Source organism: Mustela putorius, unplaced genomic scaffold (genome assembly GCF_011764305.1).
Source record: "Mustela putorius furo isolate JIRA1106 unplaced genomic scaffold, ASM1176430v1.1 tig00000275_pilon_pilon_pilon, whole genome shotgun sequence".
In the NCBI taxonomy this organism is placed as follows: domain Eukaryota; kingdom Metazoa; phylum Chordata; class Mammalia; order Carnivora; family Mustelidae; genus Mustela; species Mustela putorius.
In genome coordinates this window covers 6,311,008-6,331,543 of record NW_025421341.1, presented here as the reverse complement: position 1 = coordinate 6,331,543, position 20,536 = coordinate 6,311,008, and the positions used below count along the sequence as shown (strand labels likewise).

At 47.5% G+C, this 20,536-nt stretch overlaps 1 protein-coding gene across 6 annotated transcripts in view; it reads right to left on the bottom strand.

The window, feature by feature from the left end:
• Positions 1 to 20,536, bottom strand: part of SPATS2L (spermatogenesis associated serine rich 2 like) — a 165,413-nt gene that overhangs the window by 18,810 nt on the left and 126,067 nt on the right. For 5 of the 6 annotated variants that reach the window (XM_004772186.3, XM_045078523.1, XM_045078526.1 and 2 more), the window contains 2 exons: positions 19,283 to 19,489; positions 17,776 to 17,911 (listed from right to left, as the gene is read on the bottom strand). In XM_004772186.3, coding sequence (XP_004772243.1) covers positions 17,776 to 17,911; positions 19,283 to 19,489 — 343 coding nt within the window. The remainder of the gene's footprint in view (positions 1 to 17,775; positions 17,912 to 19,282; positions 19,490 to 20,536) is intronic. The other variant, XM_045078524.1, reaches the window with a different exon arrangement.

The window sequence follows — 20,536 nt, the reverse complement described above, 5'->3', positions numbered from 1 at the left end:
AAACCAATGAGATTTTTTTGCTTGTTTGTACAGTTTGTGAACTCATAATTAAGGTGCTTCAATACATGGCAGTAAGCATCCCTAGTTACTACCTTTCTGTTCCAACCGATATGTTTTTCCCCCATCAGGTGTACTTTTAAAACTTAAAGTGTATTTAAAATTTATTTCCTCTTAGGACGAATATTTTGTAATATTCATATTTTGTAAGATATGTCTATAGGAGTTTTGGGCTCCTCATCCAGACAATAGAACCTGAACACTTGGTGAGTCAGGACTGTGTGCTGAGAAACTCAGCTCGTTCCAACGAGGAAATCCCAAGGGAAAGAACCGACCGGTCCATCAGGATACCCGTAACTTCTTTATTGACATTAAATACGTATGATGTCAATGTGTTTTAAACAGAGGAAATAAAAGTCTTCATCTCCCCTCTGTCCCCGTGTACTTGGCTCCCTTCCCTGGACGTCTCCACCAACACCAGCTTCTTCCATTTCTTCCCAGAGACCATCTACTCATAAACCAGCATATGTGTCTTAATCATATGAAATGCTGAGTTAAGTCAAAAGAGGCTTGTGTGCCCCTGATTATGAGGTATATTTAGCTCCTCTGTCAAGTTCACACATGTAGCCAAGATGGGCCAGGCAACTTTTTGTGTTTGTGTTTTTGGGTTTGTGTCTCACACGGAGAGGGCAGTTCCACATTTGCTTAGGAAAGGGAGGCTAACGGATGAGCTGTTAGAGAGACAAGGGGAGAACCTAGAAATCTGGAGTCAGGAGCCCCAGTCACAACGATACGACTCAGCTTCTCTGCCTGGGAACACGTTTTGAATTTGTATCCCCTACAGAAAGAGGCCAAAGAGGAGGGGAGAAGTCAGCAAGAAGGGTGGGGCCGTGGGGGGTCAAGAGCCGAAGAGAGACCTCAGCGGTGGTGGTGGTTGGGGGGGGGGGGCGCGCACAGGAACTTCCAGGAGCCACAAGGCCGAAGGTGTACACGGCCTGCAGTGTGATGTGAGCCTTCCGGACCGTCACTGTACGGGGCGCGGACGGTCTGAACGCGAGCAGGTGCGCACACAGACACCGAGCAGGGGCCGCCTTCCACGTTTGGGTCAGTATGAGGCTGAACAGATGAAGGCGACTGAGCGCGAGAATATCCGGCCCGCCTTCCCCCCTGGATCGGACACAAATCTCAGGGAGGGATGTGAATTCCACTGGACACCAACAGGAGTGCCAAGAACTAGGGGGCGGGGATACTGCGGCGGAACCGTGCGAGCCCGCAGCTAACTCGAGCTCCCCGTGCACCTGCCGGCTGCAGCGGGGCGCGCGGGCTTAGGCCACAGCGAGCACGGGAAATGCGGAGACTCAGAGAACATTCAGCCGTGGCACAAGCACTCGCTGAGCGCCTGCCCCGTGCCGGCAAGGGTGATGGGGCAGAGCAATGCAGCTGGGGAGGAAGGCGCCCTACCATCCCCGTGGAGCCCACTGGCTTTTCGGCAAAGGGGAGAGGAAGGTGAGAGGACCTGCCGGACTTACTGGAGAAAAAGCGGAAAACCAGCTGGAAAGGGAAGAAAATGATGATAGTAAGAAATACCTCCATATCCCCAACCCCCCAAAACCAACCCAAAGGCTTCTAATTAGAGTCGCTGGGATCCGAGAGCATGCAAGGGATGAACCAAAGGAAATTCAGGCCCAGGATACAGGAGTGGGTGTGCTCAGGCTTCCCGAGGGTGAGTGCCAGGGCAGCCTGGCTGGTCCTCCGACCCACCCAGCTCCCAAACAAGGCCCGGAGCCTGGAGGCTGGGAGCCCTGCCGCCTGTGTGTGTGTTGGGAGGGGAGAATGGAGGAGGAAGGGGCCTTTGCTAATTTCTTTGCCAGCTGCAAGATCGGGGTAAATTCTTGTTGATTAAGTTTGTTCACATAATTATGTGCCCAGAGAGTTTAACAAGATGGACATCAGGGGTATAAGACCTATCCTCAGGCCCAACACATCCTCAGCAAAGCTAGATATTGACACAGTGGTTAGTTCGGACCTTCCGGGCCAGCAACAGGAGGGATGCAGGTTTTCACAGGAAACTGTTAATCTGCTTAATGCCCACTTGAGTTTGTGAAGGCGTCCGTGAAGCTGGCATCAAACCGTGCTTCCACTCCTCTGGGTATTTCAACAAAAGACTGTCCTCAAGCGTCTCAGTAATTCAAGCACCGCTACGTGCGACTACTTTCAAAACTCACGTGCACGAAGGCAAGCCAGGGATCCCTGCTGAATCCGGACCCTGCGCAGAACGCAGACCAGGGTTCGGGGCCAGCGGAAGCAGCGCCCTCCGATCCTCCCTCCAGAATCTCAGTAAGCTACGCCTGAGGGTCTGTTTGGGCTTCACTTTAAAGGCGGCAGGACCGCGGAAGGGAAGGACATCATGGGAAGTAGACACGGAGGACAGAGAGGCGGCAGTCGGAAAGGCCAGCAGTGAAGGTCGGACAGCGAGGAGCCAGACCAAAGGAGGGAAAGAGGGAAGGCTGCGTCCAGCACCTTCCAGGGCCTGGTGTCAGAGCCAGCTCCATGAGCACGTGCCTCAGCGCCATGTGTGAGCCCTGCTGGATCTCCTCAGGGCTCCTGGGACAGATACATACGAGTGCGCCTCCTGAAACACTCTGCAGGCTGGCAAGGACGGAGCGTGCTGGGCAAAGCCCTGGGTCGGGGTCAGCAGGTACAGAGGCCCGGAGGGAGGGTCTTGAGAGGAATGACATCAGAGAGTTGAAGAGTCATAGAGAAATCACAGGCAGTGTCACAGACCACATTCCTACCTACCAAGGAGCAGAAAGGTCACGTGTTTGCTTTTTAGGTACCCCTGTGCAGACAGAGGTTAGCCCTGAGTTGCTTCAGAATGAGAGCTGATCATAACTAACACAACCTGAGTGCCTACTGTGTGCTAGGCACCAGCTTCATGAAACCCTGCAAGGTCTCTGCTCTGCTCTCTCCTCACCACAGGGCCTTGGCACATGCCCTTCCTGCTGCTGGAAGACAACTCTGCTCCCCAACCCTGCTGTTCTTTATTTCATTAACTGTGAGTCTTCGTTCAGGTCTCCACTAAGTCATCACTTTTTCAGGGAGAAACTCTGAGTTTTAAAAACTTCTGTTCAACTTTATGGTCTTAGACTGTTATGGGTTGCTCAACAAGACACTGCTCAGTAGTAACAATAGCCGAATTATGGAAAGAGCTCAAATGTCCATCAACTGATGAAAGGAAGGCATAGTGTGTGTGTGTGTGAATGTGTGTACATACGCACACACATAAAATATTATCCAGCCATCAAAAAGAATGAAATCTTACCATTTGCAACAACATGGATGGAGCTAGAGAGTATAATGCAAAGAAAAATAAGTCAGGCAGAGAAAGACAAGAAACATATGATTTCACTCATATGTGCAATTTAAGAAACAAAACAGACGACCATAGAGGAAGAGATTAAAAAAAAAAAAAGAGAGAAAGGGAAACAAACCATGAGAGATTCTTAACCCTAGAGAACAAACTGAGGGTTGCTGGAGGGGAGATGGGCAGGGGATGGGCTAAATGGGTGACGGGCCCTTGGGATGAGCACTGGGTGTCATAGGTAAGTGATGAAATTCTACTGCTGAAACTAACATGACACTATATATCAACTAACTGGAATTTAAATAAAAACTTGAAGAAACTGCCCAACAGTGAAGAGCAGGAGAGACAACGTATTTATTTTTCTGTGGGATAACAATAATGAAACTTCTTAATCGTTATACTGTAGCGCTTGCATATAAATCACGTTTAAGCAAAAATTTATATCATTTTTGCCACTGATGGAATCTAATCATTTGAGACCTAAGCTTATGAATAACAGTGCAATGATAATCACTGAACCACACAGGGTTTGGCTCAGAATCAAAACAGATAGTTGATGTTTCTGTATGCAAATTAGGGTGGTAATAAATTATTGAAATTTGGGCTTTCCCTCACTGATCATCTGTAATTCCTGCTTTTGAACATTTTTGCTTTGAAACGGTAATCCTCTGTACTTGACAGAAATACAGAACTCTTTAACTAGCCTTTCACTGACCACTATAAGTTCTCTTTTTTAGAATTCACAGTTATTTATTTGCTTATCTGAGAGAGAGAGAGAGAGACCACGTTCAGGGCAGGGGTAGGGACAGAGGGAGAGGGAGAAGGACAAGCCGACTTCCTGCTGAGCACGCAGGGCTCTATCTCAAGACTCAGATCCAGACCTGAGTCGAAATCAAGAGTCTGATGTTCATTCAGGTAACTGAGCCACCAAGGCACCCCCCCACTAAACATTCTTTAAATGGTTGGATAAAGTCCTCCGGAGGGCACCAGACTCAAGACACATCGAACACGTTCTCTATCAACTGAGCTCACATAAAACCTATGCTGACCTCACATGTTTCAGATGTGCCCTTTATCCTTCCCAAAACACATCTTCTCATTTTATCTAAACTGTCTGGATAGTAAAACTTTATTCTATTGCCATAAAAAAGCTTTTATTATTAAAGCAATAAGGTGTAAGGAGGAGATTGCCATGGCAAAGCCCTTACGGTTTATTATGCAGTTAATCACAGAGATAAAGTGTCATTTTATAAAAATGTTTCTACTGTCTTGCTTCTTTTCTACAGAGGAGTTATAATAACAATAATAAAAAGAATCAGAAAGGCACTTTAGCAGGAAGAGATTTATCATTTTCTGCTCTTGAAAGATTTTTCCTTAAACCCGGAGACGAAGATACTGAGGGGCAGTGTCTTCCTTTGGAAGCAGGGGTGAGCCCCACCGAGTCCGGTGTCCTTCATAAACAAAGATGCTGGGATAGGGAGCAGCCCCGGGACTGGCAGTGGTTGATAAGCCGGCGAGCGGAACCTGCTCGTGGCTACCGAGGAAGGAAAGCAGAATTTCAAAGGGAATTTCAAGAAATCAATCTGCAGCGGCAGCCAGATTCGATGTTAAGAAGAGTTAAAACTAGACCACATTTCATCTCGGTGAGTTTGCCTCAGGGAGGCTGCAGTGAGAAATTGCCGGGGACCATCTGATCCCAGACAATCTGGCTTCAGGACTTTCTTGTGGATGAAGAGCTTCTGCTCAGAGCCTCCTTAACTCCTCAGGTGCCAAGCAGGACAAAGCAGGTTGGGGGGGGGGGCCAGCATGTGCTGTCCCCCAGCCCCGCAGAGAGAATGAGATTATGGGAATGGCTCGGAGAAAGGATGCCCATGAGCTCGGAGGTGATGCTCCGGTCCTTCCGGCCTGTACCGAAGAGCATAAAGCAGGCAAATGAAGGGCAAAGCCATGAAGCCAGATTTCCTGTATGAAGACTTTCTCCTTCTTCACTAAGAGAGAGTAAGGTAAAATCATTGCCCCACTGTGGGCTGCGCTCCTGCCCATGGCATCGGGGGAAGGACTGTGAAGGCCCCGAGGAGAGCGGGCTGGGCTCCCGGCAGCCTCCGGGCCCAGTGGCCACCACGAGGGCCTCGAGCTGAGGAGCCCCGGATGATGGAAGAGGCAGCCTGTCTGCCCAGCAGGTGGATGGCAGAAAAACTCCATTTATTAAACATTTAAGGGGTACTATCCTGTTGTATGGATGCCATTCTAGTCCTACTCCCCAAATATTTGTGGACCCAAGGAATTCATGGGCCCAGGGTAAAACCCATTTCTCAACTGTTGCTGTGGTCAACAGAGCTTCTGTCTTGGGCCCAAGAGACACAGGGGCAGTGGGACCAACAGGTGCTTTCCTCGTCCTTGGCACAGAGGATTGGCAGTTCTACCGCGTACAACAGGTGCACGCGAACGGCGTCCGTGATCTCGAGTGCTGCCCGTTCCCCACTCCTGCTCTGTCTGCTCTGCTCTCTGAAGGGTCACAGAATTCGCCCCCTACTCTCAAATATGGAACTGCAGTGTACGGATCATCGTGAGCCGCAGGCACTTGAAAAACAGCAACGCAAGGCAAGGCAGTATTTGAACTCCCCTCATCTGCTTCAAGACAGAGCCTCTAAGGAACTCAATTGTCATAAATCCCCCCCTGGAGGGTTCTGTCAACCCGGTGAGACTGCTGCCTTCTGTCACAGGACAGGAGCCTAGAAGTGGACACCACACTCAGACACACCGTTACAAGTGATCACGCCTCCCGTCTGTCCTTCTGAGAGTCCTCTCATCTTTTCTAGAATCATTTACTCTCCTCTGAGAGGCCTACACCTACCCCCCTCTTGCCCCCATCCCTGCTGAAACGGCATTTAATTCTGAATTCTGAGCCCCCTAGGGAGCTTCCTGACGTTTCTCTGGGTCTCTCCCATGTATACATGAGGTACACATGTTAATAAACTTTTGTTCGTGTTTCTTTTGTTAATCTGTCTCTATCAGGGGTCTCGGCCAAAACCCGGAGGGTGGACGGGAAGTTCTTTGTCCTGCCGTCATCCCCGTCTCGGCCCCTCCCCTGTAGGCTGTATGCTGCTTACTGGTGTCATGTGCTCTGTGCGGCTCCTCTTGCCTCCCTTCCATGCGATCACGGCCCCCGAAGTCTACTGCAGACAGCTCTCGCCTGCCCTTCTCCTACCTGCTCTGGCCAGTTTCACTCCCCGCTCATTATCAAGTAGTTGGCTGAGTTTCATTCTGTGGTTTTGTGGGGATTCCTGGGTCTGTCGCCTTCTACTCTGTACCTTTTTCCATTCGATTTTACCAGCCCTTGGCTTCTTTTGTTATAATTGGAACCCTTCTTCTCTGAATGCAGCTGTGGTGACAAACTGATCTTTCTAAATGTCTCCTGAATTCCACACGGTTATTTGGCAAACACGGCAAAATGCAACATACATCCTCCGGCAGGTAGACTGGGGTTGGGATACAGCCCTTCGAAGGGGTGCCTTGTGATCGCGACTATCGGGGAAACAAAGCGGCAGCGCCTCAGAGCATGAATCATGCTTAAATGACAAAGCAGCCAAAAGCCTTCTGGCTGTCAATGAACGCAGTAACCGCCGTCCATTTGCCAATCAGGCTGGGCCTGTTTTATTTCTCTTTTATCCGAAGTAATATCATCTGTTAACGCTAATATCTCTTGGTTGCGTATCTCATATTGGAATCCTACAATAATTTAAATCACAGTCAATGACTATTTCACCGCAGTGTCTGAGGGGCACTTCTGGAGTGAGGCTCATGCAGATACAGCATAAGGACTGATGCCCAATACTTCTAAAATCCAGAAGTTCCTTAAGAAGCAAACAGTTAATTGTTAACCACAGAGATTCTTTCTCTTCTTGGAGTTTAAAAAGTGATGTGAGAGTTGCACCATCCTACAAACTCTACCAATCTCACAGTACCACATGCTCAGCTGAAAAATCTCTCCTTGTATACCTCCATTTAGAATTTTACGTATGATTTCACTTAATAATATAATTTCTTGTCTTTATTAATTATTCTTAGTTTTGTTTCTTTCTATGGAGATCACTAATCAGGGAAAATAACTTAATGGTATTTCAATCTCTATAGCTATAGACATTATATCATTTACTCTCACCCCCTTAAACAAACCCCCAAACTAATACTCCCACTATGAAGGCGGACTCATATCTGTGGACGTTAACAGTCTCACAGCACAAGGGTGCCTTAAAGGCACTGACTTAACATTCTTCACATTTTTATTTCATGTTACATGCTCATTAAAAAAGCGGGAAAATATAGAAAGCAGGATAAAATAAAACCAACTTCAAAATGAAACAAGGCAAAGTATCTCTTCGTTTCATACCCCAAAGAGAGTCAAGCGCTCAGAACACTGTGGCATTTCTCTCTAATCTGAGCGGGGAGGGGAGTCGTCTATGCAGAAGCCATCCTGGTTGTTGAACACAAGGAAGACAAACGGAAGCCGGAAAGGACCGACGCGGCACAAGGAGTCCCAGCGATGCTGGCCCACGTCCAGCCCAAGGTCCTGGACTCAGGGAGACTGCTCCCGGCCTCCCGATGCGCTCTTGTGTGAGAAGGGCCCGAGCTTCCTGGTGTGGGCCCTGAGGCTCTTTCCCACCCACCATCTCCAGGCTCGCTACTGCCACTCCTGCAGGGCACCTGCCCTAGTCCGCTGGCTTTCCGGGGGCGGGGGGGGGGCACAAATGAAATATTAAGCTTCATGTTCTTACTCTTTATTTAAGAAAGCAGACTTTCCTAATTTCTAGGATACAGATTAATAGCGGTATACATATTTGACTTATAAATGAGTTTTCTGGTTTGAGAGGGATGTGTTCATAACTCATTTATTAATGGCATGAGACCCAGGGAACGTACCCCTCCCAGAGTGCACTGTGGTCTTTCTGCTTCGGGCTCCTCGTGTTCCTCCCGCAGGGAATCCTCCCCCCCTTCTCAGTCTGCCGATTCCTAGCCTCCTTCGAGTGCCAGTCCAATGTCACCTCTGCGATGGAGTCTTTTCCTGCCGGCCATCAACCCCCACCCCCAACGTGCGCTCCCTTTCCTGGTTTTCACCATACTGTGTTACACACATTTCTGTCTACTCCCACTAGACCTTGGACGTTTTTTGGAAGGACACCGTCTTTTATCTTTCAGCATTTCTAGCAATGCTTCTTCAAGTGTGGTCCTCAGACCATGTACACTGGCCCCCGCTGTCCTCATACACGCAGGTTCCTGGGCACCCCCTGCACCCACAGAATCAGAGCCTCTGGGAATGGCGTCCAGGTGCTCCCTGTGCATTCCAAGGTCTGAGAAGCATGAGCTCACGACATGTTCCTCTCCCTCCTCCTGGAGGGGCGGACGGAAAAGGGAGGAGAGAAGGCAGAAGGAGGGCATGGCCAGATGGGAGAGCGGAAGGAGGGTTGATCTGGTGGCCACGGTGGCCATGCAGAATCAGGGTCCTTTTGCCTCACTTCTCTCTCCATCAAGCAACGAACAGTAGAACCGTGTGATGAGACATTCGCACCCCAAAGCTGGGATCTGCTGCATGCTGAACAGAAAAGTTGGAGAAAGAGAATTTCGTCCCATTGTCTTGGTACAGAGAGAATAAAAGTGACTAAATACTCACCTGGAAGAAAAGAGAATCAACCTAGATGGGTCAGGCTAGAGATTTTCTAGAATACTCTGAACAATGCATACCTTGCACACAAAATCTTCATAAAACTCCTTGACAGTAGTACCCCTTTTTGTAGCGGAGTGGAAGTGAAGAAACTCAACCATCTTCAGAGCTAGAATATGGGACAATGAGATTTAAACCCTCTTCTAACTCCACGCACCATGCCTCCTAATTATGTGGTTAATAAACCTTGGAAGATGTGACTTTTGTGCGAATATGGCTACAGTCACCGGAAGAACAGTGTAACTGACATAAGGAATTCTGTTCTACGGACAGGCACAGTCTGTTACGGGATTTCTTGCTGTCCTAGCTGACAAATTGCCCAAAATGACTCCTTCGTCTCACCCCAAGAGGGTGCAGAGGGACTCCCTCTGTATCAGTGTCACCAACGGAAATAAGTCCTAAGATCCATTCTGAAGTTGTGACCTAGGATATCCCGGTTTGGAAACTATAACGTATTTTATATTTATACTAATATATGGGAACAAATTTGTCTTATTTTCCCAGTGAAAATGGATCAAACCATAAATTAAAACACACACACACACACACACACATACAGAAAACACATACTCTCCATCTGGGATTGTACAGATAAGAACAATTTGCTTCATTCCTTTTATTATCTCTATTCTATCAGGAAAACTAACCCTATTCAGGAGCCTGCTGCTAAGCCGGTGGGATGGGTAGCCTTCATTTGCTGAAAAAGATTCAGAGATCTTTTCAGATTTCAAGCTGAAATCACAATCAGCTTCTTGTCCTCCGGCTCTTGTAGGTCTGCGGTGAAAGGAAGGCTGACCTCCAGCGCCAAGTGTGTGGCGGACGTAACGTATGGAGGTAATCACACCCGGAGCTCGGCGAGGCTATTAATACAAGGTGCTATTTATGTTGGTTTCCTGGGGACTCTACCCAACCGAAAAGGCCAGTTCTGTACTTTTTGTGTTTATCAACCTGCTCTTCCGTCACGTCGACTCATTCTCTGAGTCCTTGCGGCGGCCCGAGGGAACCATCTAATGCACACAAAAACCTTGGGGAGGAGAGAAAATAGGAAAAGAGAAGCTTTCACCTCCAAAGAGGGAGCTACGCCTATTTAGAATGACACATATTCACGAACGAGGCAAGATTTGAAATACAGTGTACCGCGGGGACTCGCCGTAGTCCCAAAGTCGCAGGGACCTTGAGTTTCTCCGTGGTTTATGGTATTTACCCTTTTCACAATTCAGAATGGATCCCGGAGCTTATTTCTGTTTATTGGACTGGTGCAGAGTGAGGAAAAGGAGTCATTTTGGGCAATCTGTCAGCGAGGACAGCGACAGAAACCATACACAGGGCTCTCCTGAGGCATAAATATATTTATTAGCCTCCTCTGTCATTGCCTCTTGATTTCCTCTGCAGGTGAAGTTCATCTCCATACTGTGAGTTCCTTAAATATGCTGGCAGAGTCTCGAATGTCGGGTGTGGGGAGAAGGTACAGGTTTGTTTGATTTCCGTTGTCTAGCTCTTTGTACAAGTCACAAGCAGGTGGGCACTTGGAATAGCCATTTAATGAGAAGGAAAGAGGTTAGTCGGAAAGTCTTTGTTAGTGTGGCTTTTGATCAACGGGAGGATTATATTTATTTCCAAAGCAGAAGGACAGGGAGACCTTTTATAAAATTTCACTCTAAAACTATAAAAAGGACAAAGCAAACTCCTGATATTGACTTCATTACACATTTAATCTAAGGAGCTGGCAAAATCTAGCTATCACTGAACACGCTGCTGAACATGCTGCAGGGAACCAGAGTCTATACGGCATCACTTAGCAACGCCAAGTGGCTGCAAAGGTTCTCCACATCAGCTCTCCCACAGCTAATCCCATTACGAGCAAACCCCATCAAAGGGCCTAGAGAAAAGCATCACTCCGTTCATGGACGACACACGCCTCCAGAACTCATGATATACATGGCGCATGAGGAATGAGCACCATCTCAGCCATGGTTTTAAAATGGAGGGGGCGCCTGGGTGGCTCAGCTGGTTGGGTGACTGCCTTCCCCTTGGGTCATGATCCCGGAGTCCCGGGATCGAGTCCCGTGTTGGGCTCCCAGCTCCTTGGGGAGTCTGCTTCTCCCTCTGACCTTCTCCCCTCTCATGCTCTCTCTCTCTAAAAACTAAAATCTTAAAAAAAAAATCGAGTCTCTGCTCATTATCTGGGGTTAAATCAATGTTTCCATGTGACTGAATTTGAAAACCAAGTTTGCTTGTTGTCATGGCATCTACTCTGATTCTAGAAACCGCTTCGACTAATCCATATTTTCCTTGTACTCAGCTACCGAGGTGCACCCAGCACCACAGTGTGCATGATTCAGCTAACTAGATGGTCACCAAGTTTTTTTGCTCCACCATGACTGCACCAGAAGTGACAGAGAGACCTGTCTTCCTTCAGCTTAAGTAGCTCAAGGGCCGGCACAGCTGCCGATGTCACCAGCGTGATGGCAGCTGGACACAGGCCACGTGAGCCCAGAAGCTACAAGGACTACTGCCGCCTGGCCGAAGCCAAAAAGAAATAGCGATCCTCTAAACAGACACTCTGTGAAAAAACCCTTTTCTGTATTTTTCTTTACATACCTCATCCTAGCCCTAGCCCCTGTGATATTTGGTTTTACTGTAGAATGAGAAAAAGACAGGTAGAGACGGACTGGCTAATGAGAGTGCCTGCCTGGTGTTAGCAACAACCTCCGGGTCTTCATTTTTCCCTTTTCTCCTCAGAACCGAGTTGAATTCTGCCATGTCAAATAGCAAAACCCGCCAAGCCCTCACATTTGCTACACTTCCACATAATTGTTTGTCTGGTCTTGAGGAGACAAAAATGTAATGTAATATAGCCAGAAAGTTTAGGTTTAAAAATTTCCTACAGCACCGATCAGAGGACAGTATGGTTATGTTTTGGAGGGTATGGAACTGACTGGAAAGGACAGGTCCTCTCCTGCGTTTCCGGCCGTGGGTTAGGAGGGCCGCTGGGGGAGGGGCAGACAGGACTCAGAAGTGCTGCCAAGTGAGGGATCCCCATCCCCCCTCAAGGAGCTATAGCAGGATACGCAAAAGGACGGTTGGACCCTCTCACTCTCTTACTCCTCTCACTGTCCTCCGGCCAAGCTTTCTCAGGGTTACTGTTGTCCTGGGACAGACAGTGGTTTGTGATGGGCGGTGGGGGGAGGGCTGTCCTGTGCATTCTAGCACATGCTGGGCTATGCCTGGCTTCTACCTACTAGGTGCCAGCCGTTGTGACAACCAAAAATATTTCCAGACATGGCAACTGTGTCCTGGGGGTGGACAGTGCGCTAGCTCCAGACGTGGCACTCCCTTTGGAGGGCTCTCCGCGAGGGGCTTTCAGCCACAGACACACAAAAGAATCACTTGGAATTCTTAAAAAAACCCACCACCTATCCCTGAGCTCTCCTCAGACCAGGAGCGTCCGCCTTTCTGGCGGTGCTACCTCAGCAAAGCTCTAGGGCTTTTAATTTAGTGGACCACATGGCCTTGAGTATGGAGAGAAGTAAATATTAATTTACAAGCACCGTCTTTCAGTCAATGGCACGTTATTCACAAAGACAGCACATTAAAAAACTCCAAGAGCACAGGAAAACCGGTCTTCTAGCATTAAATGGAAAGCCATGTATTCACCAAAAATCAGCTAAAAGTTTGGGGAATGTTGGGGGGTTGCGGGACGGGGTGAGAACCAACCCAGGAGGAAAGAATCCTGCTGTGTGATAAACCTGCTAGGAAAGAAAAATGGTCTCACTTGGACTTGAACGGAAGTCGTTCCGAGCCTTGTATGCTCCGAGATTTGTACCTGAGTTGGGCACCCGAGGAGCAGCCGACCGGGACTGTGGGACACAGGGCTGCCTCGTGTGCTCTGAAAGGCCCTGCTGGCAATTTCCCCTTCGGGAGGGCTTCTCAGAAAAAGGACACAATGTTTAAAATGTCACAGGGAGGCTCTCTGGTGGGTGTGGGGTCACCCTGCTAACTACTGGTGGTCCGGGCGTGGTTCTGCTTGGCTACCTCCGAAGTTTCCAGGACAGGTGAGAGGCCCACGTTGGAGTGGGATTTGAGGAATGCTGGGAGAAGGCAGGCTTTTCTGCAGCCTCAAATTCTCCCGTGCAGGGTTATGCTTTTGGCTGATGGAGAGGGTCTCAACACTGTTAACATCTGAATTAAGTAGGACACTTGGGAAGGAGGACCCATGGCCATCAGCAGGATGAGGTTATCAGTGATACAGGAATGAGTGCCCGTCATTAATGAGGAAAAAAGGACAGTGCTATGGGGCTCCAGTGCAAGCTTATCTTGTAGTAGTGAGTGGGGAGCACCTGTCTTTGCTCTGGGGGAGGAAACTCCAAGGTGCAAGGGAAGAGGAAAGCAAGGCTGGCGGGGGGGGGGGGGGGGGTGGGGGGGGGGGGAGGAGGGGCGGCAGGGGAGAGGGGAGGTGGGGCAGGACAGGGCCTGGAACTCCTGACCTACTGCGAATTCCACTGAAGTAAGACCTGGCGGCGCTTCAGGAAAAAATAAACATGAGGTATAAGGACACAGGCTGGGACTGATTTCCCTCTCCTACATGAACGCAAAGCAGCCGAAAAATATGGTCTCCCCCAGCCTCCATTCTCCGTGACCCGTTACCCCATCCCCAGCACAAGCTCCACCCTCTGGCTCATTACCATCTTGCATTTCCTTTAGGAGTGCGTTTAATTAGATGTTAAATTGACAATGGCACCTAGCAATTTTTACAGCTCGATTTTGGAATCCTTCCTCCCCTGGCATATGGCAGAGCTATCAAGTCCCATTCTCCTTCCTTAATGTTGTTTGAATTTAATGTTTATTATTCATTTTAAGCCTGCACCATCAGCTTGGAGACACACACACACACACACACACACACACACACACTTGTCATGAGAAGCTAGACTAGTTTGCACACAAAGCAATTAAATCTGGCAGCTAGGACTCCAAAGGATGAATATTTTCCAGTTGTGGTAGGGGGCCAATCATATAGAAAGGAAACCAGCTGTTTCATGTTAGTTCCTGATGTGACTTTTCACACAGACACTCATGCTGCAAAATTTATTTTCTGCTCAGACGGCGTGAGAGCATCGTGTCATCTCTGCTGTCCTCTCGGATCCCCAGTTCTTTATGGGCAAATGAGATTGATCCATGAATGGTCATTTAGTCTTTCGTAACTGTGTCCTGGTCGCAGGCCAGCTCTGAGCCACCTCACGGTTTTCCTCAGGAACTGGATTGAACAAAGCATTCTCCACTGCCAGACGGGGTCAGAAAAGCACTGGGTTCATTATACCCAGATATGCACTCACTGGGGGGCTGGGCGTGTGCAAGCAAGTGCTTTCTCCCCGCCTCCCAAATCTTCCTTCCGGGCATCCCCGAGGGCTTGTGGAGAACTGGATCGGGCAGGATCTACCTCCTGAAGCCTGGTAGCCTGCTGGATGTTTAGAATGTCTTACCTGAGAGTTTCTGTTTATTTCCAAGCTACACACAAAGCCTGTTGAAGGGTCTGGTGAGGGCACCGGCTGGCCTGAAGCTAGGAGAGCGGGGTCAGGAGGGCAGTGAGGCCTGTGCACCAGGTAAACGTGTCTCAGGACCATCACTCGTTTGGGAAATCTCCAGAGGACTTGTCCCACCTGGTCCACATCTGGATATGCCTTACAACGTAACCCCGAGGCTCTGATTCTATTCAGTGAGTGGCGCTGCATTCGCAATTTTCTCCAATGCCTGGAGTCCGCCATGTCACCCCCAAGAGGAAAGCTTCATTTCTGAAAATGTGTAAGCTGCCTTCCTCCATTCTGTGCCCAGTTATTTTTTTAGGAGCTGCCTGATCCCTAAAATTCATCGGTTTCTCCCCCTCAGAAGACGAGAGGAAGACTTTATCCAAGTACATCAATCACCATGCTGGCGAGGCTGCAGGCTTGTTTGGAACAGAGAGGTAACGTTTTCTCTTTTGGCAGAAATGCCTGCTAATGGCTGATGAGAAAGAATGCCTTTTGTTTTCTTTTCAAGTTGACACGAATGCCCTTACTTGGGGATCATTTTTAGTAAAGGTTAGATTGGAAAACACATAAAAAATGGTTAATCTATACTTATTCTTCTTCTGTACGGAGGAAAGGTGCCATTCGTTACGGGGTGACTTTTAAACAGCGGTCCTGCTTGGCAGAGCTCACTCAGAGGCGATCCTACCCTCAGTTTAAAACAGAGTGTGACACACAAGCAGAGAAAAGACACACAACCTGACTTCCCTGGCCCACACTTTCAGCTCTTGAGGAGTGAAACGCTCAAAGAGTCTGTTATAAATCTCCAGATGTCTCGTGACCCATGGGGTGTTCATTTTACTAAGGAAATTAAAAAAAAAAAAAAAAAAAAGGACTCCGAGCAGCTGGAGGAGAGAGGTAACTTGAGGTCAGTGCTACACTTTGTCAATTAGTGTGTGAGTCACTCGGAGGGAAGGTATCATACAGAGGCCCCAGAGGAAGAGTTGACTCTAAAATGCACACAGAGGGGTCTCCTCTGAGCAGTTGACTAGTCCCTCCAGAGACTAGGAACCTGCGACCCCCACGAGCCAAATCGGGTCCACTGCTTCTCTGCATTTATCTGGCTTTCGTGCCCGAACGGTAGAGCTGAGTAGTTGCAACAGAGACACGACTGACTCTAAAACTCAAAATATTTACTAGCTGGCATTTTATAGATAAAGGTTGCTGATTCTGGCTCTGGAGAACAGGCCTGGAAGTTGAGTGTGCATATATATGTGTGTGTGTTTGTGTGTGTGTGTGTGTGTGTGTATGATTTAAAAATCAGCAATACTGGGGCGCCTGAGTGGCTCAGTGGGTTGAAGCCTCTGCCTTCGGCGGAGGTCATGATCTCAGGCCCTGGGATCGAGGCCCACATCGGACTCTCTGCTCGGCAGGGAGGCTGCTTCCTCCTCTCTCTCTGCCTGCCTCTCTGCCTGTTTGTGATCTCTCTCTCTCTGTCAAATAAATAAATAAAATCTTTTTAAAAATAAATAATAAAATAAAAATCAGCAATACTACTAACACCTTTCATTTACATAGCATCTTTATCTTCTCTAAGTACTTTCAAACATATGCCTGCAGTTTACTTTGAACAATTAGTTTAGCATCTGATTAGGCAGAGAAGAGCTCCGCTAAGGTGAAGATGACATGACCGGGTGGAGGGGAGAGGGTCCGTCCCTGAATGATCAGTGATGGAGACAGTTTCCTTTCAAGTCTCTGATAGCTTATGTACACTGGGATCTTATATATAGCAGATGGTTGAAAATTCAAGACTTCTAGATTGTGTCAAGTGTAATCCTTGGTTTTACACAACTCTCTAGTCTGCTGAAAAGCACATCTGTGTCAAAGAAAGGACTTGGAAAGAAAGCTATGAAAAACATGGGATCAAATTCTAGAATCATGGAGAGCCAATGAGATACAGAGAACACATGTGAGCCTGGGCACTGTGGATATGTTCTTCTTGTCTTTATATATTTTTCTCTTTAGCACCCCGACTTTCCTTCAGGAAACCACAGCTCTTTAACTCTCAGTCTGTGGGATACAGGTGGGGCTCGCCCAACCACTAACTCTGTGGTGGGTACATGGTCCTGGCCTGGCTACTGGAGAGACTGTCCCTCTTACCACAGTGACCGATTTAGGGACAGATACGTGACCCAGCCCCGCCAATGCAAATTAGCCCTTGGACTTTTGCTGGAACTGTTGGAGACAAAGCTCTCTCTCAGATCACAGGGACTAAGGATTATGTAAGCTGGGAGCTGCTAGGGGGCCATCTTTGCTACCACATGGAGAGATCATACCTAAGAATCAAGCCAAGAATAAGCAGAGCCAAGAGATTGCAGGAGACGCTGAGAGAGGAAAGGAGCGAGAGACGGAGAAAAGGAGAAGGGGAGGGAGAGAGAAACTGAATTCTCAGAACACAATTTAGGCTTAGAACCAAATTTGCCCAAAGGAATGTTCTGGGTTTTTCATGTACATCAGCCAGAAACTATCCTTTGTTGTGAACTAGTGTGACTTGGGTTTCTGTCACATGAAGCTGGAAGAGTCTTGATGGATACACTGAGAACTTTTTCTATGGATAATAACCTTCACCAGTAGTGACTTCATTTCAGTTGTGCATGTAAGCACATATACACAGCTCAAAGAAATGTCTCCCATCAACATCAGTTGCAGAGCAGGGCAGGGCAGGACCCAAACCATACCAGTGAACCATTCCTAAATTCCAGTCCAAGGATGGGATTCCATCACTAAGCTTGCCTAAGATGTTTCTGAGTTTTGTTAAGGGAGTCTTATTTTACAACAATAAGGCTGGAAAATATTTTTGTCTCAGTAGCATTCATCATATCAGCCTTCCAGGGATTGGTCAAAAATATCATTTGTTGAGGTTGTGTTCTACATCATTCATATACTTTGGGGCCAACTTCAAACTCCAGTGAATTATGTGTATCAGGTTTCTTCTTATTCAAACATTTTCCCTTCCCTTCTTTTTTTATTCCCAAGATAGAGGCCTCTGCCTGCAGGACTTTAAAAAATTTGCCAAGGAGTTGTTCTGTGATGTTTATGTATTAAATAAACAACATTTCCCATCAGATGCTTTTACCTGTAGGAACAGCTCAAGTGCCGTAAGTTTATAGTTTCTAAGTTGAATTACTCACCAGTTGTGTAATTCAGCAAAGGCAGCTTTGATCTTCTTCACCGAACTATCCACTTCCTCCTTGATCATGACACGATATCTCGTTAGAGACACAGTGCAGCGCTGCAAATCCTTCACCGATTTCTCAATGTTTGGGCCTAAAAGTAATGTCATGGAAACAATGTTAAATTGAACACTTAATCTTTTTACATCTGAGCTAAACAACGACAACAACAAAAGCAGCGATCTCCCCTACCCCTAATAAAAAGAGAGAGATTTATCTTTTGTTTCTCAATGGGGGAAAAAAATAAGTTCCGTCTAGAAGAGGTTTGTGTGTTTATAACCCAGAGTTGTAAAAATCCACAGTGGGTGACTGGTGTGGCCCCTGGGACTGCTGGGATTTGACCAGGGGCTCTGTGGGTGGGCCAGTTGGGGCACCCACGCCTCCTTTGTGCTTTGGAAAGAGGCTGTGGTCATGATGTTCTATTGCAAACTCCAGTTTCACAGAATCTGATATGTCTGAAGACTGTTTGTGTGCTGCTGGCTCTCACCACTCTGCGTGGTTAAAAGCCAGCAGGGCTTTTGGATGAAGAAAAGGCCATGGAGCTTGGGAGAGGTACAAATGAGCTCGAGAGAGGAGGGAGCTCTGGTGCCAGGTACGCTGGCTCCCGCCCCAGCGGTCCTGAGCCAGCCCTGTAATTAGAGCGGCAGCACTTAGAGCTGCTCGAAGGCTGCCAGTCTCGCCTGATTTCCTGAAACCGTCACCAAGGTACACAGATAGGGCAAAGCAAGTGGGCCAATTGTACTGATCCCAACAAGGCCATGTTTCTTAGAAGAAAGAACTCTCCCTCAAGAGAAGTAAGAAAGTCTATCAAACCAAAGCCAAGGAAATCAGATACAACCGAGGCTGAATGTGAAAAATATCATGGATTTCATCCTCTGGGAACCAAAAAGGAAGCGATTTAGCCCCTTTCGTGTTTAATACCAGTTCAGTGTAAAGTACGACAAAGCTCAAAAATTAGTAAAAACATAGTGTGTCAAATATAAAATCCTCTTTTGGGGTTACAGTGTCTCTGCAAGTTCTAGCACAGAACTGAGGTTCTGTGAGGAAGGTCACATCTGAAGAAGACGGGTCAGCCTCTAGAATCATCTTCATTCAGGGTAAGGGAAGAACTTGCGGGCCAGGGAATCAGTCGGCATTCCCTCTGCTAAAAGGGCTCCCGCGTTACCGTTCGCTTCATGAAACACGAGGGTAGAAAGCACTCGTGGTGCCAGTTTGTCCATGTCTACGAAGAGCGGAATGGCCACAGGGGCAGAGAAAGGAGAGGTGATTCCTCGTGAACATTCGAGACCTTTGGTTCACATGGGAGGTATCACATCTACTTTTCAATCTATGTGGGTCACCGAGAGAAATGCAATTACATGTGCATCTCTTTTCACTAAGCAGCATCCTTTTGGAATGTTCTAGCATTCTGGCTCTCCGGGGTGCAAAATGTGTTGAATCATTTGTGCAAAAGAAATCACTTTACCTCTTTTCTTTGCCAGCTCATCTGGCTTTATTTCAAGATGAGCTGCGGGGGTATTGGACTTAACAGGAGATGTTTTTGCCTTAGGCTTGCTTGGGTTACAAGGCTGCTCAGCTGACCACTGTAGGCCATCTGACCTCTCTGGTGTTCCATGTATAGGTTTGGGGTTCCCATCTAAGGATAGTTTCTGTTGCAGTGGTCTGTTGCCTTCTGTAAGAAAACACCAAATAATGACTGTGAAGTGATACACTGAGAACACTGATGAGAAAGTGATGGGGAAATGCCAAGAGTTTTGTTTTTGTTTTCATGTTGGCAATAATGCCCTTCGTTGCAAACAGTGAAGAAACTGCTTTAATAGAATCTCTAGAAGATTTGAGGATATCCTAGAAATAGAGCCTTGCACTGGGAGTTGGAAGACCTGGGTGGGCGTTTTGGCTCTGGTAGTCACTTACACGGTGGCCCTAGGCCAGCCACCTCACATTTCAGCCCTGGTTTCCTCACTCATGATGAAGGTTATTAGGAGACGAAGAGGGTTTTGGGTTTTTTTCTCTCCTCATTCAGTAAAGGTATAAGCATCTTTAAGTATGGTTTCATATTGAGGCTATAAAAATGCAGCCTTCCTATCTCCAAGTGCTACATTAATGTCTTGTGGTATTTTATTCTGAATTAATGAAGGCAGAAGAGTGATTGGAGATAGGGCAAGAATGAAGTCACAACAGGTACCATAATCATTTCACTTAATTTATTATGGAGGGATTAAATCGGGAAACATAATATCTCTACTATATTTAAAATCTAGGGAGTCAAATTCTCTCTAGAGCTTTAATAGATGTGGCAATAAATTAGCAGCACATTGCTCTCAGCATCTTTTAAAGGTAGGTTTCTATTTAGTTATTGCTGGAGTGAATTAAATGGCACCTTAGTGGCCGGAAAAGGAAATGTATCACCCTTAACATCTTACTCACAACTAGAGAGAGCTTTGGATGTTAAAAAAAGGAAGCCGGTGTGCTACTGAAGGCCAGGTTCTTGGAGAAAGTTGAGTGTAGTAGAGAGAGGGCAGGTGGGGATCCAGGATCCCATGTTCTGAGCCTGTGTCCTGGGCGAGCCTGTAGGAATGACTTCACGTTTCTGGCTGCCTGTGGCTCACACTCAAACAGAGCACAGCACTGTCTCTATGAACCCCAGCCCCTTTGCGCCCTGCCTCCCTTCTCTCTACTCCCAGGGTACCTCATAAAAATTTACTGCATTATATTCAAA